The 18,344-nt window shown below is 48.3% G+C and overlaps 1 protein-coding gene across 2 annotated transcripts; it reads right to left on the bottom strand.

Moving 5' to 3' along the window:
* Nucleotides 1–4,303: 4,303 nt before the first annotated feature.
* TRA2B (transformer 2 beta homolog (Drosophila)) lies at nt 4,304–18,028 on the bottom strand. Of its 2 annotated transcripts, XM_010151439.1 has the most exons (8): nt 17,540–18,028; nt 13,433–13,595; nt 12,454–12,642; nt 11,103–11,218; nt 9,817–9,900; nt 6,275–6,337; nt 5,512–5,585; nt 4,304–4,706 (listed from the first exon to the last, which is right to left on the bottom strand). In XM_010151439.1, exons 2-8 carry the CDS (start codon nt 13,463–13,465, stop codon nt 4,696–4,698), a joined length of 570 nt encoding a protein of 189 aa, XP_010149741.1. In that variant the 5' UTR covers nt 13,466–13,595; nt 17,540–18,028; the 3' UTR covers nt 4,304–4,695. The 2 variants fall into 2 exon arrangements, with proteins under 2 accessions (XP_010149741.1, XP_010149743.1); XM_010151441.1 differs by lacking the exon at nt 4,304–4,706 and having other exon boundaries at nt 5,504–5,585.
* Between the last annotated feature and the right edge of the window lie 316 nt (nt 18,029–18,344).

The following is an 18,344-nucleotide window of genomic DNA, read 5'->3' as shown; positions in this document are numbered from 1 at the left end:
GGGTGTTGGGACCGTGGCAGAGAAAGGGACAGTGCGGGATGGTGGGTCCAAGCAGCGGGAAGGATGGGGTGACACCACCCGTAGATGGGCTCCAGAAGTTGTGGTGTGCTTGGCTGACTCGGGGATGATGCCGTGGGGATCATCCTCCATGAGCCATCCCGCACTGTCACCAGGGATCAGAGAAGCACAGGCATCCCCTGCAGCTGGAGGGGATGCGAAAGCATCGATGGAAAACACATCTGGCTGCCGTCTATCCAGAGTATGGCTTTTCTGTCTCAGGAGGAACCTGCCTCGTCTCTCTGACCGTCCCGTTTCCCCTGAATCCTAAAGGATATTTCGTGTCATGCAAGAGAAATCTCGGCCGAGCTTTGCCCCATCCCTGCCAGTCCCAGCTGGGTTTTGGCAGCAAGATGGGATGCAGCCACTCGTCACTGTGCAGGGACACACCTTGAGCTGGGGACAAGGCTTTGCGGGAGACGCAGTGCCACAAAAAAAAAGCCCCAAATAAACCCTTTCCTACAAATTAAATGTGTTTCCTTTACCGAAGAACTTATTTTCCCCTTCTGACCAGGTGACAGAGGTGACATCATGTGCCACACTGCGAGAGGGATCAGCATGTGCTGGTGGAGCAGCCCCTGCCTGCCCTCCGTCGCCACGTGCCAGGAACGAGGCACGGCGAGACTGGAGCAAACCCAAAACTGGACCCTAATATAGCACCCGTGAACTCCTGGGAAATACCCTTTGGCTTTTGGAAACCTCCTAGCACGAAAGCTGAGCAGCGGGGGCGAGGGAAGAGCATCACACAAGGGCTGAAGGGCTGAAGCGCTGAGCGCCGGGGCAGTCCACTGCGCAGGGATGAGATAACCCATCGCCAACAGAGGAGTTGAGAGAATAACGCAGAGTTTGGTCAAAAAATACTTCTGCCCTTTTTTTCAAGGCACGGGGGAACGGTTTTTCTCACCGCTTGCTAGGAGACGAGTGAACACCTGCTAACAAGTATTTAATTACGGCAGTGATGGACAGGGACTGTCGGTGGTGATGTACCACTGCCTCCTCCCCAACAGGCTTGAAGGTTTGCTGACCCTCCGAGGGGATCTGGAAGGTAGGGATGCCTAGGGCCAAGGTGATGGAGCGAAGGCTGTGGAGACGGACATCCCGGGGAGCCACACCCAGCATACTGAACCAGGGAAGAGAAGCTTCTCTTGGCTCCAAAAGCAGCTCCGTACCTGCCTGTCCTGCGGTTGACTTGCTGGAACTGAGACGTGAACCATCAGGTTAATTACTAACTCAGATTTTAAGGAGTTTCCACAGCAAACAGGGGGTTTAGGAACCCGTGCGGCTCAGCAGAGCCGAAAGCTGCCGCGCTGCTGTGAGAGGTGCTGGGGGAGTCCCAGCCAGCGACCTCCAGTCCCTGCGCTCCGCGCTGCGCTGGACCCAGATGCTCTGAAGACCCAGTTTCAAGTTAATTTGTGCCTGTGAGCCGCCTCAGGAGTTGATCGGAATATCCCAAACCCACGCTGCTCAGCAGCTCCCCTGCACCGTGCCACCCCCCCAGGCACCCTCCTGTGCCCAGGGGAGCCGCTGCGGGGTTGTGCGAGGACCGGAGCATCGCACCGGGAGAGGCACAAATGGACCCAGAGGAAATTCCGCCTGCGCACGGCCGGGAGAGACCCGCGGCGCAAGGGCACGAACAGCGCCCGGTTTCCTCTGCCCTCACGTGCTTTTAACGTGTCCTGAAGCCTGTCCTGCTCTCGAGGGGAAAGCGGGTCAGCAAAGGGCACGGCGTCTCGCATCCACCCTGGAACGTTGCTTTCGCAGCCGCCGCGGCCCTACCACTGTGGGATTTCTGCCGGAGCTCGGGGTACGGTTCCCCCCCCGCCCCTCCCCTGCGATGAGTTTCTGCGTTACGCGCTGGCGGAGCATCAGGACGTGGAGCAGTGAGTCAGACGCGGTTTCGAAGCGCATCGCATACCACAGCAATCCGTCACTCCCGCGTAACGGGGCAACATGACACACGCCGGGGAGCATCTGACCGGGGGCTCTTTGGGGACCGAGCAGCAGTCGGAGTGATTCAGCGGCAGGAAGGCCCCGGACAAAGGCTCTCCCCACCGCGGGCGACGGCAGCAGCACAGCCGATGCTTTCCCAGACCCCAGATACAGCTTCAACGTGGCTTTGAGGGACACCCCGTCACGCCGCCTTCCGCCGCGACACCCCCCCTCTCCCTTCCTGGAGGAAAAGCTTGCTCCCAGTTGGACCATTAGATGGCTCCGCAGCGGATCCCAGCCTCCCCAGGCATACCCCCGTGCGGGGAAGGAGCGGGAGGATGCCCTCCGGCCGCAACAAGCCAGCCCCGCTGCCAGGAGCCCCACGGGTTGCGGAACCCGCTGCATTATTTGAACGTCAAGACTCTTTCCGAAGGACACGCATTCCCGACTCCGTGTTGATCAACCCCTTGCCGAGCGATTCAGAGGGAGCGCGAGACCGCGACTGAAGACGATGCGGGCAGAAGGGAGAGGCTGCCCGCTCTGCGACGGAGAGAGGTCGGCGCGGGGATTTGGGATGCTCGCAGCGCAGCGGCAGCGCCCCAGGGGACACGACTGAGCCCTGGGTGGGATGTTCCTGCGGGTACCAACAAAAACAACCGCTGCTGAAATCCCGGTGTCCCTTCCAGACAGCTTCAGCCCCTGCTTCCGAGAGACGAAAGGGCGTTTTCCTCCCTCCCGCCACAGAGAGCACTGCATTTCCCGTGAAGAAGTGAGTACAGCACTATTCCCACACAAACATCGGCTACAAACAGATGTGGAAAAGGTGCTGAAGCTCCTCGGGCGCGAGATGAAACACAACTGGATCCTGGAAGCGAGCGCACGGATTCGCTGCGGGCTGATGGGCAGAGGAGGCAGCGCTGGCCCAAATCTGGTAATTTAACAGCCCAAAACCCACGTGAGTGATTCAGCACCCATTTAAGCATGAGAAATGGACTTGAAAAGCACTTTGGACTATTACAGTAGGGCCCACTGGATACAAACTTGGTGGTAAAACGGGCTCAGCCCTGAAATCCCAACCTGGGCTGGCTTTGGCAGCTCCTGCCTTTCCTACAGCTGTGTTTAAGGATGGCTGCTGGGGCATTCACCCTCCGGAACAGCTCTGGCAGTCGCTGTGGGAACACCTTCAGCTCAGCAGCAGTTATGGGAACCAACCCAGGACAAGCGTGAAGCAGTGCTCCTAGAGCCAGAGATCCTCACGCTGTGGAGCAGCGCGTGCCATCCTGCTCCTTCCTTCCACCCCTCTCCGAAAGAACAGTGACATTAGGTTTAGATTGGATATCAGGAAGAAGTTCTTCCTGGAGAGGGTGGGGAGGCACTGGCACAGGTTGCCCAGAGAAGCTGTGGATGCCCCATCCCTGGAAGTGTCCAAGGCCAGGCTGGAGGAGGCTTGGAGCAACCTGGTCTAGTGGAAGGTGTCCCTGCCCATGGCAGGGGGGGTGGGACTGGATGATCTTTAAGGGCCCTTCCAACCCCAACCATTCCATGATTCTATGATGATTCCAGGCAAGAGCCAAGTGACTGAGAACTTCCACACAAAGGTGGAGCCAGGTCTGCAAACCGCAGTAACAACGATGGATGCCACCGATCAGAAACTCACAGAGCCATCGGTTCCATTCCCAAACACAACAGGGAACATCATCAAATAACGGTGAAAAGGCTGCAGGTCCATGGGGTCCTGGAACCACTCCTAGTCTGTGGAAAGCGTGGAAATTGCTATACAGGGAAAAAAAAAAAAGGCAGAGGAGCTGGTGTTGAAGAGCTGCGTGGGCAGCACACGCAGCCTGCCAGCTCGCTGCTCTCACACCAGTCCAGTCTGACAAGAACTTTCACATCGTGCCCAGGATGTGCTCTTTAGGAGAGGGACAGTCATCCGGGAGGAAACCAGGGAAACCTGATGGTCACCTGCCTGCGCCCACCGAATCCCTCTCCTTAAGGTCCAGGTATCAGAGGCAATAAGCCAACAGCTCGCCCACCGCGAAGCCCAGCAGCATCCGGCTGACCCTGCGCCTTGCTCCGTGTCGACGGCGCTGCCAACGACGCTGCTTGCTCCCGCTGCCGTAGGTGTGTGCACGGACCTCCCCACGGGCCGGGCTTACACACCCGAGGGTGGCGCAGCGAGAACAGCCAGCCAGCAACACAAGACGAGGGTGAATTGTTCTGGGCTTTAAATGTTAGCCCAGAACACGAAGCCGAGGCGGTGCCGCCTCCGTTTTAACCCAGAGTTAAACTCGGCAAAAGTAAGTAGGAAAAGAAAAAACAAACTTCTTTTTATTTTATTTTTCATTTTTTTGAAAGCGTTGTACACAGGTTTTGATCTTCAGGATACCTTGGAATCAGTAGAAAAAACTTAACTGGACAGTTTGTCTTTACAATAGAAACCTTTCAGGAGTCAAAACAGGAGACTAAAAAAATACATGCAAAACATCCTCCTTCCGAAACACAACTGGGAACAAAGCACCAAACTACACAAATACGCGGAACGAAACGGCGCTGAACATCACACAAGTAGTCTTCAAAAAAGGTGTAAAAGTCACCTATTCACTAGGCACTGTTCACTTGTTTAAACAGAAGAGACAATAAAAATATTGTCCACAGACTTGCAGTTTCAACTCAAAGGCTGTAGCTAGGAACTCCTCTACACGTCACGCTTTAATAGCGACCTGAAGGAAAACACAGAGTACACAGTTAGGCCTCCAAGGATTGACGGATTTTTAGGAGTTCTGTCTAAATTCACTGCCACCCCCCCCAACTCTGCCTCCAACTCCAGAGCCTTACGATCCCCGGTGACCGCAGAACTTTGTCAGAGACAGCTCTGCCGGCAGGTTCCTCCGTGCGGGAAACCCCCAATTCCCATCGTGTGCCCAGGGCTGACGCTTGGGTTCACGCTCTAACTGTTCCGTGGCGGCCCGTTTCCCTACGGATCTGCAAGAGCAGCTACACCTCTTCCCATCGGGACATATCCATTGCAAAGGGAGCATGCTGGGAACGCCAGTGCGGTTTATTGACTTTCTAATGTCAAACTGCAGCTTTATCTTCCCTGCGAACAGGCGTTTTGGGAAACGCCGCACTGTCTGGACCTCGGACGTACTCAACTTCCTCCTTGTGCTGGGAAATCGAGTTCTGTCAGAAGGTGGGGGGGTCGGGAATTCAGCCTGGCTGCCCCAGAGGTACCCAACCTGTCAGCATGCTACAAACTCCTCTTTTCCGAGAGTTCCGGGGAAAGGAGGGTACCGCAGGCTTCCACAGGCGGCATTACCCGGTTTATTTTTCTGCTAACTAAGGATCTGCTGTCCCCAAGGTTGCCAGTTGCTGAATGAAACACTAAGGGAGCCGTGGTTCAAAAAGACGAAGCCAACAGCAAAACCGCACTGATGGTGAGCCCTCTTTACGGACACAAAACCTCAAAGAAGGAGTTCAGGCAAAGCAGAAATTTGGGGTTGATACAGGAGCTCTACAACTACTTACGAGGCGAATAGGATCGAGATCTGGATCGGGATCTGTAGCCCCCTCGGCTGTAATACGGGGATGGTGACCTCCTCCTGCGAAAAAGGACAAGGGACAATCCCGTCGTTAAAGCCTGTGGCAGGTGAGCAGCAGGAGCTTTACAGGGATACCACTAGCCCAATCCCAGCAGCCGGAGCGTACTTGGGAAAGCCAATGAGCATGTAAACAGCTGACTGCTGTTTCTACTGGGTAACAGATTTCCGTGTCCTTAGTGCTCTCTCCATTACCAGGTCAGAACACTCCGGTATAAGCTCTCCTGCATTCCCTGTGACTACCTGCCACGTTAGCGCTCCAAGCCAGGAGCATCCCAAACAAGCCCTGTCAGCCACACCACACCTCAACTTTGAATCTCAGTTATTTGGCCCAAGGTGAAGAGTTGGTTTGAGCAGCAGTTACAGCTACCACAGCCAACCCCACCGATCCCAGCACTCCCAAGTTTTCCATTTCCTTGCCTAGTCCCAGTAACCTTACTGAAAAAAGGATCCCCAAACATCCAGGGCATTACCTTCTTGGCCTGACAAGTTTTCCCTGTGCAAAGCTGCACTGACCTGTCCCTAGACAAACCTCCCCACTTTGTTCGCCCTTGAGGTGAACTGCACAGCTCACTGAAGCGCCACAAGCGCTCAGCATCCTCCCAGCCCCTGTTAACATGTTCAAGGGACCCCAGACTCCATGCAGAGAGTGCTCGAAACGTCACGCGTATTCCCACTGCCGGCCAGCATACCTGTAGAACTGATCCCTGTCCTGGACAGCTCTCCATCCTCCGCCGCCACCACCGCCGCCTCCTCTGCGAATACAAAAGCAGAAGGGCTTTTGAAAATCTTAAGAATCAACAAGAACTTCATTGTACAAGAAAAAAAAAAAAAGCGTCATTGAGTGTGAGAAAACAATGCAAAGAGAGGAACACACTGGTTCCTACGCTAAATTACTTGGTGACCTGCATTTGTGTATCCCTGGAACAAGCTGGCTAGACTCTGTCCAGGAGCAGTTAAGGAGGACTCGTGCTGACAACACTTATTTCACACTGCCATACTCTCCAGCCAGCAGCAGTTGAAGATCAGTACATACTCTTCCCTTCCAGGACTACTTCTGCCCACTCCAAGCCAGCAGTCATGGTTTGGGTTTTTAAAAATAGCAAGATCAATTCAGTGTCTTGATGAAAAAGTTGCTTCCAAGGTGGAGGCAGGAAAACCCCCCACCCCCTGACATTTTAACACTTCACAATTGTATGCAAACAAGGGCATCTAAGAACCGTGGGACAACACAGACACTGCCGAGAACGGAAACAGCATCTCACAGAGTATTTCGCAGCATTAAGTGGTTGGGTTGGTGCCTCCACAGATCAAGATACAGCAAAGCATCACCAGGAGACTAAATCAAGTCTGGATCACACAACAGTCACTGTCACAGATGCCTCACAGCAGCTCAAAAAGGCCATGAATCACGGGAAGGACAAAGAAGCCCCAAAACACGACACCAGGCTTTCAGCCACAGCAGGTCTCCTCCACGTGGTAGCCAGCCAGCGTGCAAGCTGGGGTGGATTTTTAAAGGTTATTCTTCAGTTTACAGATACTTTTCCAAACAAAATTAAACATCCCACAGCAATGAGGAGAAACCGAGTTTCTAACATGGCAGTTCCCATCTGAACTTGTACTTCCCTTCAGGCTTCACTGCACAGAGGGCAAGGAAGGGAAAAACGCAAAGTAATTGGTACCAACTGATTTCCTAGGGCGGAGCATGAGTATGCAATGCTCTACTGCATCGTTAACAATTCCAGCTTTCCTTCCTCGAGGAAGCGCTCACCACATATGCAACACTACTCTTTCTCCCTCAACCAGCCAGTATCTGCAGGACGAGAAAGTAGGTGTCTGACCTGAGCCAACCAAGGTACTTTTTCAGTGGCCGCACACAAACAATTTGGGGCCTGCTTTCACTCTTTCAGTATCTGCTAAGAGAAGACGTTACAAAGGTTCTGCAGTGAGCCTTAGCACACCGGGGCATGGGGGGTTTTGTGGTTTTGGCTTTAGAGATAGGAAATAGAAATCACCCTGACTGGAACTGTCAATATTCTGCGTATTTCCACCCCAAAGCTTTATTTCACAACAGATACAGGATGGCAGAGCGCGTAGGAAGGCGAGAACATTGCCCAGCACGTGACAGCCCCAAAGAGCTTGGCTGGACCACAGCCATGAACCCGGATACACTACGCTCGGACTTCTGTATCTTCAGCCACCATCACCATCTGCAGCCATTCTCACTAGCACGCACCCAGAACGGATGTAATTACAACTTCTGGTAACGTTTTACAGGCCACTGGTCACCCTCAGGAATGCAAAGGTAACACTTAAGCACTGATGAATTAGGGTCATGCCATAATCTAAACAAGGAATAAATTCCATTTTTAGAACATGCAAGCCCAAACAACAGATTTCAATGACAACCAGTAAACCTGACCCTTTATGAAGTGCAAGATGACTGATCGATGGTGTAAAACTCCCACCAAACACTGCGTGGCCCCACATCTTTTGCTGGTCCTTAGGTGCTTTTTGATAGGTTTACATCAGAACTGCATACAAGAAATACCAAAAAGGGGCAGAAGCAAGCTGGAAGATGCAAGATGTTTTCTGTTCCCAATACTTTGGCAAGCTGCTTCAGTTAGTTTACCCACTAGACTTCAGTTCACTATTTTTAGGATAATGAGACAGGCTGTGTTAACTGTCCTGAGCAAGTTTTTGTACCCTGTGCTCCGAAACAAACTGGAGGTTTGATCAAAGAGCTACTTTTGGGTCACATCTACCTCATATGAAAGCCCATATAGAAGTGCTGGCAAGGTGAAAACCAACACGTCTTGGTTCTTGTACACCCAGTATCAACTTCAGATTTTAGCTGCTACAGTTCTCCAAAATGCCCAAGCCACTGATGTTTCAAGAAAATGGGATTGCTAGAGGCAGAAAAGTACCCAATGACCCAGAAACGTGAGCAGAACACTTGTGTCCCGTGATGTAGAGCACCTTGATCCCCTCCCTGTCCCCAGCAGCACCGAAGTGTTGTAGAAGCGAAGCATCCAATTTAAGCGTCAGTAGCAAGGCAGGGAGGGAAGGAACGGCAAAAGCCCAGGAGAAGAAAAAGTGGCTGGAAGTAGTAGGAGGTAACTGCCCTCCATCACTGGCAATGACCATACAACTATCAATGTGAGCATATTTACCTGACCCCCTAGAAAGCAACAGAAGAACACTCTGAAAGCCAACGTCACAGAATTTCAAACTTCCCTTGCCCTTGAGCTATAATGCAATAAAGCACTCTGGATTCATCTATTCCCATGAGTACACGGCTGCCTTTAGGGAACAATCATAAATCTGCCCATTGGTCCTGCATTTAAGCTAGGCAAACAACTCCACAAGTGCTACAGGATTCTGCAGCCAGATACATTTGTTAATCAGACAAAAAAAAAAATTAACATCTCTGCGCCCAACCTCACAGTGTCCTAGACAAACTGCTGAGGATTTTGCATGTTGTTGGCCTTCTTCATGGGAAATGCAGAACTCAAGCCTGCTCTAGGACGAAATTCCACGCCAACCAGGTTCTCAACAGGTTTTGTGTCAACTTTACTCACCCTCTGACAATGCATACTGCCACCCGATATTCACCCCCTTCAAAGCCCACTGTGCTGTCAAACAGTTCAGACTGAATACAGAGACTAGGGAGGTGCAGGTCACACCCCCAACCTGACGGAGTATGTTGAAAAAGGCTTTTCATGCCAACGTCCACTATCGTACAGGTAATGTTTTCATCCCCAAGACCTAGTTTTTGACGTTTGAGGTGGCATAATTATTGCTGGTGACAATTAAAGCGTCCCACTTTTTGTCCACTATACTACGCTCAAAGCCCAAGTTGGCGCTGTGATACCAACTCAAACACTACATCTGCACCCAAACGCCCACCATTTTAAATAGTAACAGATGAGCCAACAACAGATTCTTTTAAAATGAGAGCATAGAGAACATACTTTGTTTTTCAGAACAATGCAGATTAACAAAAAGCATTATCGTGCCACAGGTTAAACGTGACAAATTACTTTTCAACCTGACCAATCGGACTTGTACGGAGCAGTCATTCTCCTAAGGATTTCACAGCAGCATTCCAGAGTGACAGCGAGTACAAAGCCATCTTGGCATATGTAGGATGAAGTGCTTAACATGTGCACAGGTAAAGGTGCAGGTGCAAGAGAGTTTAAAACACAGTTGAATACTACAAATATTGCCCCACCTGTATGACCTGCTGTAGTAGTCGCGATCATCATAGCCTCTGTCGTACCCTCTGTCGTAGTAATCTCGTCGTCGTGAGCTGCCACTACGAGTAGCGAGAGAGAATTACATTTCATAAAATACAGAACACGGGTATCGTTTGCAGTGCTTTTCAGCAAGCATGCAGCCAGCCCAGTACACACCATCTTAACTGGGTTGTTACCTTGCGTCCTCACAGCTGAAATGATTGTCAGCACTCCCTACTTTCCCATCAGTGCAGACGGGAACAGAGCTCCTTAAATAACTGTTTTTTAAAATGCTTGAACTTTAAAGACAGCTACTTTCCCTCTTGGTCTGAAACCTCTTAACCTTTTGCAATCACAGGCACATGAGGCACATGAGCTGTTCAGTGACAGCTCTTCATTCACTCTGAACTCTCAGAAAGCTCCTTTTGGAAGAACTTTCCCATTCAACAACGTAACTTGCAGTCTCGACATCAGCTACGTATCCACCAATACCATAAGCTGAAAGTCTTGGGAAATCAACTGGGAAGTGACTTGGGAAAACAATTTACATTCTTGGCAACTTTAAGTCAAAAGTTGTACCCTGTGGATAGGGCAACTACAGTACTTGGCTGCTCAGTTAGCATCTGTTAATAGCACACTCCTGGAAACTTGGGCTTGCAAAAGCCCCATGTGTTTGGAGGTGCATGGGACAACATCCATTAATGAGAAATAACTGAACACATTTAGAAGTTGTCACAACACCGACAGTAGGGCGAAGTGCTTAGATAGCTCATGCCTCGGCTGCACAGGCTAAGGAACACCCTTTCTGCCCCAGGCTGACCCCAGAACTGTCACCGACAACGGCGATACACGCTGACCTCTCCTACCCAAGGACGCGCGTTACTACCGGTGGCTGCCCACACACAGGCTTTTGGGCTTTTAATTCTCAAGAGCCTCCGTGATCAGTTGAGCATTTCAGTGTTCAGAAGCTTTGCTAAATAACCACATCAGTGTTAGCACAGCTCTTAAGGAGACTTAAAAATCCCCCCAAAACCTAATTGGGCATCAACGACGACTTTTCTGTTTTAGTTTCTAGTACAGAAACTTCCACATCCTGTACAGCAGACAAGTCAGAAGCAAGGGAATAGCTTTCAGAACGGTGCATTAATGCAAAAAACTAGGAAAAACACACAGAATCAGGGCTCTTAAGAGGGGCTACAGAACAGTTTTTAACAAAACACAAGAGAATTAATTCATTTGATCCCGCACTGGTTTAGAAAAAAAACGCACACAGGTAACTTACTAAGTGGGTCTTCCCATATAGATTCCAGGGGTAGGTGTGTGAGGTCTTTTTGTTATGGAGAAGTCTACCCGGATCCTTCTTCCATCCAGCTCCATTCCATTGGCACGTTCCTTCGCCTAAGCAGGACGATAAATACGATCAGCTAGAGGCATGAACCGTATAACCAACGCAGGTTGCTAACTCCTGCTGCAAGCATTACGGCAAGTCCCCAACGCCTCAGTCAGGGTGCACGTCCAACCTGCACTCAGGCCTTATACACAGCACCGACCTTTAAGACTAGATAAAAGCTTCTGTAACCACTTAAGGTGTGATTTACATGGCATAAAAAGCCTGAAAGGGATGTAATTTAACAATTGTTTCTAATGTGATTAAGAGGAACCTCTGAACGTGCTTATGTAGGGAGATGTAACTACTCCAACATGCAACATGAAGCGAAGCATTTAGAAGTTAACAAGAGCACTGCCGTGCTCTTTAAGCACGATTTGTTGGGGGTTTTTTGGGGTTTTTTTCCCTCCAATACAACCTCAAAACCTATCATAACATTGAATATAATCATATCCAAGTCATTAAGTAAAAAACAATTGGGTTTTTTTTTTCTGCTGAGTAGCAGGACCTACATCCAAAGCCTCAACCTAACTTGGAAGTCTTCATGCCAAATTTGGAAAAGACTACACTAGAGACTTTAAGTGGTGGGATTTATTTATGCAGAATATAAGCCTAGCTAGAGCCCATAAGCACACTGCTCTCCGATGGCTGGCCTGAGTACAGAATTCCCAGTTCATTCCGTAGCACTTGTAAGCACAAATCCAGTGATTTGTTACATGGTATTGACACCGTTTCACTTTACAGAGTTCCTTAGGGTTTCCCATGGAGATTTGCAGGGACCAGGAAGCTACTGGCCTCTATTTTCAGGAAGGATCCTCCCTCCACACTTCACTTTGGGGCTGAAGCACCAGGAATCAGCAGAACGCATGTCAGTGCTCCTACAGAGAACTCCAAAATGGCCATGGCTGTTATTAACTGCAGTATCACATGTGAAGTTAGGAAGGAACTCCCCTCTCATCACTAAAACAGAGCCTATGTTTCTGTTCCTTTTGGGTGTAGTTTGCACCAGGGCTAGCCCGAAGTTGGCTTTTGTGAGTTACACAACAGCTCAGCCAGCACAGGGACCACTATTCACACCCCTCTACTCTCCCCTCTGGGACACAGTAGATTCGTTCTGAACTCTGGCACCTCATAATAAATATCACCGCCAAGAATTTTTAGGCCCCGAGTTTCCCCAGGTTATATCCCAATAGAGAAACTGAGAACACAGCAGCAGACATGCCATACGTTCTGTACCCCAACCTACTTCCTTAGCATCCTCGACGTTTTCGAAGTACACAAACGCAAATCCTCTTGAACGCCGAGACTGCTGATCATACACGATGGAAACATCAGCAATTGGACCATACTTGGAGAAAACTTCCCTCAGATCTCTTTCTGTGGTGTACAGACTCAATCCAAACACGCCAAGACAACAGTTTGGGTCAGGATTTGCCTAAAAGAAAGATTAGATATTAGAATAAAATGGCTTATATTTGCAGTACAAGGTGTTTCACAAGTTGTTTGAGAGCTTCTAGCCACAAGAAGGTACTGCTGAGATTGAAGGTGGGTTAAACTTGCTCACAGACACTATTACACAAACCTACAAGCACACACACCTCCTTCCACAGAAATACTTCGCATTTCTCAGGGTTCTGTACAAACTAACAGCACAAAATAGGTACTGTATCTAAACCTACCGTATCTGGGCTACTGGACAACTGTGGAACATGGAGAGATAGACACACACACCCAGAGACCTGGATCACATCTTTGTGTTAGTTATCACCCCACACACTTTAGCATGAACCACACTGTGCTCAGCCACCTGAGCCTGTAAAGCAGCTACAAGAAAGCTGGTTTGCACGCTCATTTAATAAAGATACTGTCAAAATGGTCTTTAAAGCAACGGTTTAGTTTTCCAGGCTTTCTAATCAAGCACTAATGTTTCTCCCTCCTAGTTCTACCCCTGTCCTACACTGCTCATGTGTTGCGGTGGGTATAGCAACAGCAGCCCACACCGGTAGCTCTTCTAAGGGCACCTTTTAAGAAAATCAGACAGAAAACAAGACTTCCCAACCCCACAATCGTAACAAACTTATGGAGATCCATGGCTTATCAAAAGCCAAATGACAGTTAACCTCAACAGTATCTTTCCAATAGACGTGAGCAGGAAGGAGCATGTCTTTCTGGAAAGCCCCAGTGGAGGCAGGATGTATTCAGGACCGTGCGGAGTCAGCACGTACCCTGTTCCCAATATGGCGTCTGCGAGTAGACATGGGTGAATGGCTGTGACTGTGTCGTCGCCGATAATCCCGACTGTAAGACCTACTTCTGGATCTCCTGTGAGAGCGGGAACGAGAGCGTGATCTTGTGTAGTGTCTACGGGAGCTCCTCCTTGATCTAGATCTGAGGGGAAAAAGAAAAAGATACAGTGTTGGGTTTGTTTGGCTTTTTTAACCCTCCAAAAATAGGTCAGTCACAAACAAGCCCAAATAACCACTTTCTGAAAACCTGCAGTACCACATGATTCAGCCATAATGAATTTAGCCACTGCTCAAGGACTGTGTGCTAAACCTTTACAATTACATTACTGCAGATGCCCTCCGAGCTTTTCTACTGCAGAACAGGAACCTCAACTTCCATTTTCGTGTGCTTTTGGTTCCCCAACAGCTTTTAACTTTCTCTAACCACACTATCTTGGTTTGACACGGTACAGGGTCAGAATATTCACAGAGGCAATCAAGTAAAAATAGCTGGGGTGGCTTTTAGACTTGCCAGAAAGAGGGCACAGGAGTAAACGTGACTTAAAAGCACTCGTGACTGCGGAGGTGCACACTTCTCCTTACTCCAGCAGTCAGAACAGCACTGCTTTCAGTGACACCGAGAAGTCAAATACGAGTTTTACATGGGGCGTGACTACGAGCACAAGTCTGGCAAATGCCCCTGAAACAGAGTTGAACACAACTGAAGAAATTAAGCTGTAGTGGTCTTATTTACCCTCTGCTGCTCCAACAGTTCTTTAGCTGTTCACGAACATTTGCATGTTCACATTTCAAGTGTATTTAGGTGTAACTGCTCTCTAACTTCAAGCCTAGGCCTGCTCAGAACAGCTCCAGAAATGTTTTCTGACAGCACTAGGTCCGTGGAGATGAGGCCCTGCAACTCAATTCCTTCTACTAAACCCTTGGCCCTCCCAACAGACCACCTTAGTCAAAAAGCTGGGCAGGCACTTAAACAGGAACGTTACGCCTGAGCTTAGCCTGATGGCGGGCGCCAAACAATCTGCGTGCCACGCAGAAAATCGCTGCAAGGCAAAGACGTGCCATAAACATTTTAATATTCAAAAGCTCTTAGTCATAAACTGGTAATCTTCAGACTCTTGTGTCTTAAATGTCTTTCCTCCAGTTTGTGGAAGCCAAGGTAGCGAGTACTGACCGAGACCATGAACTACTACCCTTGCACAGCTGCGTTTGACCGTAACACAACCACTGCACACTGGCATGAATGAAGCTCTTCACCCGATCCCTTCTGACTCCTGAGCATTTAACAGCTTCTTCCCCAGTCAGGATTCCGCACCAGCTGTCCCCAGACAGCCAAACTGCACAATACATTGCAGGCCTTCTTAAAAAATGCCTTCAGCCCCTTCAGAAGTGAGCCAGCTATGTTCTGTCTCCCTCAACTTAAAACACAGATACATGTCCAGGAGAAATTACAACACTTCTAACTACATATTTAGAAAGAATAAATTATTTTTGGCAACAGAAAGTTAAAAAAAAAAAGTGAACTTCCCAGAGGCAGGAAGGACAGTGAAGACAGAAATAATTCAAAAAAAACCCAAACCAGGTTCAGCACACACATGCAGTCCACGTTTCAACTGCTGACAGGTAAAAAACAAAGGCCAACGGAACTGACGTTTCAGGTAACAGACTGCACCTGTTCCACTGAACAAGAGCTGCACACTTCTAAACCAGGCAATCCTCTCTGTGGAGAACAAGGCTTACTTTAAACAGGCACTGCTTATACTGCCGCCTTAAATGTCATACTGCCATTGTTCTCCTTTGCTGTAAAGCCACCATGGCTGAAAATCCCATTTTTTTGTTAAGAATTGTTCAGACTTCCCAGTCAGCCAAAGAGAACAGACTTGCTACGCTGCTGCTGCAAACTTCAATAAAAGGTGATTTTTAAATCGAGCATCTCCACACCCCAACTGATAAATACACCAGGACACGGATTTGTTCCCAAATCAAAGTTTAATTTATGAAGCTGGTAATTCAAAAATACATTTGCAACAGAAACTGGCAAGAAACAGGAGAGTTCTCACAAGGTTATTTCTCTGGTGAGAGCCAGAGTTAGATTACCTGCTCGTGATCCCATCCAAACTGTGACGGCACTGAAAGGAGACTGAAGTACGTTGTTCTAAACACGTGCCTTGACACAATTCTGCCCAAAGCTGTTAATGAACACACTAACTCTACAGTACACTTCCAGTATTTCCAGACATTGGCATTTTCAAGACAGCTGTTAAATGCTCAGGAAGCCGTGTCAGTCACAAGCTTCTAATTCGGCTCATCAGAAAGTAAAGTCAGTTGCCAGGGTATTATTTAAAGGGTGATTTCTTGTAAAAGCAAATGATTTGCCAGGTTTCTTGTAAATTCTACATCTTGTATTTGCTTCTTCCAGCGTTTTACACAATTTGTGGCTGCATTCTTACACAGCATTACGGTGGTTCTGCAAGTGAGAAACACGGTGCTTAAATGTGGAATCCCCAGGGGTTATGGATCAAGGTGCAGAAGGACATACTGGGTTGGCTCCCAACTTGCTTTATTTATTTTAAAATTAAAAGGCTCCCCAAAGGTGTTGTGCTGTCTCTATCCTCTGAGGTTTTCAAAATCCAACCAGATCAAGCCCTGAGAACACGGTGTGAGGCCAGAGCAGACTCTGCTGTGAGCAGGATTTTAGACTGCACCCTGCTGAGCTGTGTGTGAATCTCTCACCACTAGCGATTCCAGAGGTCGCTCCCATTTCGTACTCTCTAAAGCAGTGTTGCTCTACCACGTATTTATTCATTTAGTTAGACATTATTTATCTTGCACTACAGGACTGCCAAGTGCATGATTTGACACTTGTGACTGTGCCTGAAGTACACAGAATAAACATGCCCATTCCTCTGCTGTCAGAATTCCCCAAGCATTTCCCTCCTCACAAAAGCCTTGCAAACCCATCGCTTTGATCTCGCAAGGAGACCCAAAAGCAGTATTTGATGGCGTTTTCCACCACGGGCAATTGCTAATAACACATAGTATTACAGGGCTGTCATCCTTCCTGCAGCCTGACCCCCAGGCTTTGGCAAACCTAATCCATGGCTTATACACACGAGTGCTGTGTTGTGAACCACTCCACTGGACAGCCCAGTGTCAAAACCCACGTTTTTTAACCTGACTAAAGGAACCATCACATTCATTTCTGCGGTCAGCACTCAATTACCTAGACTCTTAATGACGTCATCACCCCTTTACAGGTTTTGTTGCCTCTCTGTTCTTTATTAAGTATGCACCTCCTACATGACACAGGTGAGAGAGCCAATGCAGAGTGGCCAGCAGTGACCTTCACAGCCTTGTTTTTATACTATCAGCGTACCGTGGCTCTCTGTTAGATCCGTAAAGAGTTGGAAGAGGAATTCTGTCACTGCCCACAGCTTGTTTACCAGGCGAGCGTCACGACAGGTAACGCAGCACAAAAGGCATTTCGTAGTGTCCATCTGCGTTACCACGTAACAAACACAACAAGCAAGCTACTCTCTCCATGGCCTTTTGGAGAGCTTGGAAAGCTGCCTAAGCTTGAAAATTAACAGGCTGGAAAGCTTTAAAGTTAATACAGATATTTAAAAGGTCAGGCAGATGTCTGTTGAAATTCCTATTTCCCTCTACTGGTTCTTTTTCAGGGACTGTACCGTTAACTACTCCAGAAACACCACTGCTTCCAGTGAGAAAACGTAATGCATTAATGGGAACTGAAATGGAAAATCCCATGTATTTCTTTTAATGCAGATTTTGAGATCCTAATGCCTCACGCTCAGATACCAGCCGTTAGTCAAAGACTAACAGGGCAGGCCACCTCCAAAGCAGAGGCACAAGCCTATGCAGCTGGCTGACCCTTAGAAAAAGCTGCAAAAGAAGGTCTAATTTAATAGTTTAGCTTTTCAAACCCAGAAACCACACACGCCCCTTTGTATTCCATGTCCACACATCACCAGTTTTCCTCGGAAACAGAACTGGGCCACATTGGACTTCACCTCTGACATCATCATCCGACTTGCGAAGGGGAGGAAGAGTTAAAAGAAGTAAACTCACCTGGATTCAGACCTGGATCTAGATTTTGACCTGGAACGCCTGGAATCCTCCTTAGATCGAGATCTTGCAGGGGTGTGCCTCCCCGACTTGCCAGACCCATGAGCACTTCCGCTTCTGGAAGCAGAACGGGATTCCTGCACGCAGATATCGAAAGCCTAATTTGTACACAAGTTCTTGTTTACCTACGGTCCGTAAACAAGCTCCAGTGAAATAAATGGTAAAAATTCATATCTATGTGTCCGGGCAGTTGGCATTAGAACTGCCTAGATTTTTACGAAGGTTTTTTTTTTCCCTGGTAGACACTTCTTTACCCTGCATATACTTTTGCTATTAAACAGATAATGCATGCATGTTTAGCAAAATATACAGGGACACATAAACAGACTAGTAATTACTTAGCGTAGTGCTTTCAGATTCCAGATTACTTCTTATCTTAACTTCATTTTTATTCCTTTTCTTCATTCTTCCGTTTCAAATTCTGACTTCTTTCATCTTCCCCACTTCACACAAATTGCTCAATATTCTACAAGTGGGACTTCTGGTCTGATAATTAGCATGCATTCACTTTCTTTTTTTTCAAATTTCAGCTTCACTTATTCCTGAGCTTCAAATAATTCTCATTTATAAAACTTGTCAAATGGCGACTTCCGCATTTTCCTTCTTCAACATTAACCTTAATAGAAAAAGAACAGGATGAAGAATATTTAAAAACTCCAGGATAAAATCTAGTGCCAAAACTGAAACTAGAAAAAAAGATGGTTTGCGGACTTTTACTATATATGCAGTTCAAGAATTGCATCTACCA

This window comes from Eurypyga helias, unplaced genomic scaffold, assembly GCF_000690775.1.
Source record: "Eurypyga helias isolate BGI_N326 unplaced genomic scaffold, ASM69077v1 scaffold16665, whole genome shotgun sequence".
In the NCBI taxonomy this organism is placed as follows: Eukaryota; Metazoa; Chordata; class Aves; order Eurypygiformes; family Eurypygidae; genus Eurypyga; species Eurypyga helias.
The sequence above is the reverse complement of the archived record's forward strand: the minus strand, read 5'-3'. Positions and strand labels throughout refer to the sequence as shown.

What these genes read in the sequence shown, in the direction of transcription:
- TRA2B (XM_010151439.1), bottom strand. Translation starts at nt 13,465, where the DNA reads ATGTCTACTCGCAGACGCCATATTGGGAACAGG. An exon ending in GACGCCATATTGGGAACAGG is followed by an intron (nt 12,643 to 13,432) that starts GTACGTGCTGAC and finishes TCTTTCTTTTAG; the next exon opens with GCAAATCCTGACCCAAACTG. An exon ending in TACTACAGCAGGTCATACAG is followed by an intron (nt 6,338 to 9,816) that starts GTGGGGCAATAT and finishes TTGTATTCGCAG; the next exon opens with AGGAGGCGGCGGTGGTGGCG.